The sequence below is a fragment of the Microtus ochrogaster genome, unplaced genomic scaffold (assembly GCF_000317375.1).
Source record: "Microtus ochrogaster isolate Prairie Vole_2 unplaced genomic scaffold, MicOch1.0 UNK21, whole genome shotgun sequence".
Taxonomy (NCBI): domain Eukaryota; kingdom Metazoa; phylum Chordata; class Mammalia; order Rodentia; family Cricetidae; genus Microtus; species Microtus ochrogaster.
The window spans coordinates 1,535,410-1,536,881 of record NW_004949119.1 but is presented as its reverse complement, the minus strand read 5'-3'; the positions used below and the strand labels follow the sequence as shown (position 1 = coordinate 1,536,881).

The 1,472-nt window shown below is 45.0% G+C and overlaps 1 protein-coding gene across 2 annotated transcripts in view; it reads left to right on the top strand.

Annotated features, from left to right (window-relative positions):
* Cfap70 (cilia and flagella associated protein 70) overlaps positions 1–1,472 on the top strand; it is a 58,587-nt gene that overhangs the window by 33,986 nt on the left and 23,129 nt on the right. For both annotated transcript variants that reach the window (XM_013353956.2, XM_026789543.1), the window contains 2 exons: positions 809–869; positions 1,115–1,309. In XM_013353956.2, the coding sequence (XP_013209410.1) occupies positions 809–869; positions 1,115–1,309 (256 nt within the window). The remainder of the gene's footprint in view (positions 1–808; positions 870–1,114; positions 1,310–1,472) is intronic.

Genomic DNA, 1,472 nt, shown 5'->3' with positions numbered 1-1,472 from the left:
AAATGCTGAGATTAAAGGTGTGTACTACCACAACCTGATTCAAGCAAGTAAATCTTTTAAAAAAAAGTTCTCTTAGAGTTTGATGGCATTATTGTAATTTAATAAAGCAGTTCTGTAAATTATGATTAAGAACATACTTTTTAGGGCTGGAGAGATGGCTTAGCAGTTAAGAACACTGGCTGCTCTTCCAGAGCTTCTAAGTTCAATTCCCAGCAACCACATGGTGGCTCACAACCATCTGGCATAAAGGCATTCATGAAGATAGAGCACTCAAATACATAAAAAAAAATACATCTTTTAAAAAAACCACAAAGCCGGGTGGTGGTGGCTCATCCCTTTAATCCCAGCACTTGGGAGGCAGAGGCAGGAAGATCTCTGTGAGTTCGAGGCAAGCCTAGTCTACAAGAGCTAGTTCCAGGATAGGCTCCAAAGCTACAGAAAAACCGTGTTTCAAAACAAACAAACAAATGAATAAATAAAAAATAAAACACAAGCTTTTTATTCTAGGTGGAAAGGAAACATTTAGTTTTACAAATCTGTGTCCTTTCAGAAACACATAGTACCCATTATTTCCCAACCCTTAGTCCAGAGGCCACTGAGCAATGCTTGAAGAAAAAGTATGAGGATAAGAACAGGGCTCCGATTAGTACAGTCTTCTATACTGAACTAGGGTTCAGATGTCTATATGAGCGAGCACAGCAATGCCCAGGTGCCCTGGAGAGACAGATCTCCTCCACATGGACTGGGGGAAATAGGAAATAACACAGGCCTGTCGATAGTAAAGGTTTTATTGCTTTTCATGATACAGGGTCAAGGAAATGATACCTCCAAGGCCACCTCTCACCCGCAGGACAGGGGGAGCTCAGAAGGTAGGTGTTAATGCTGGGGCAAAGCTGTGGGCATTTGAAGGTGGTGTTGACAGTGGCTTCCAGAGGAGAGGAGCCTCTGTGGGCTTTCCAGGCTTTCATTCAGTACCATCTGTGATCAGTGAATCACATACAGTGTGATTCCGGCCCAGCGAAAAGGACAGTTTTTACAGCTAATGTGGTGTAGGACTTCTCGTCTGTGATCTGGGCATCTCTGAGGCCTGCTCACTGCATGCGTTGTCTTCTAGGCAGTGAGTGACTACCACACACAGATCAAGAGCATTTCCAGGGCCATCCTGGATGAATACCAACGAATGTTTGGAAAGCAAGTGATCAAAGTGGGAAGTGATGTAGACAGCGAAACCTTGGAGGAGCAGAAGTGCCAGCTCAATTATGAGCTCAACTGCTCTGGAAAGTACTTTGCTTTCAAAGAACAGCTCAAGGTGAAACGCACATTTCCTTAGTTACGTGACCAGTCACGGGAGCCCCTTCTGCAGTACCTGTTCAGTAGTTCCAGCCTCGGGAGCCCCATCTGTACCTGTTCAGTAGTTTCAGCCTCGGGAGCCCCATCTGTACCTGTTCAGTAGTTTCAGCCTCGGGAGCCCC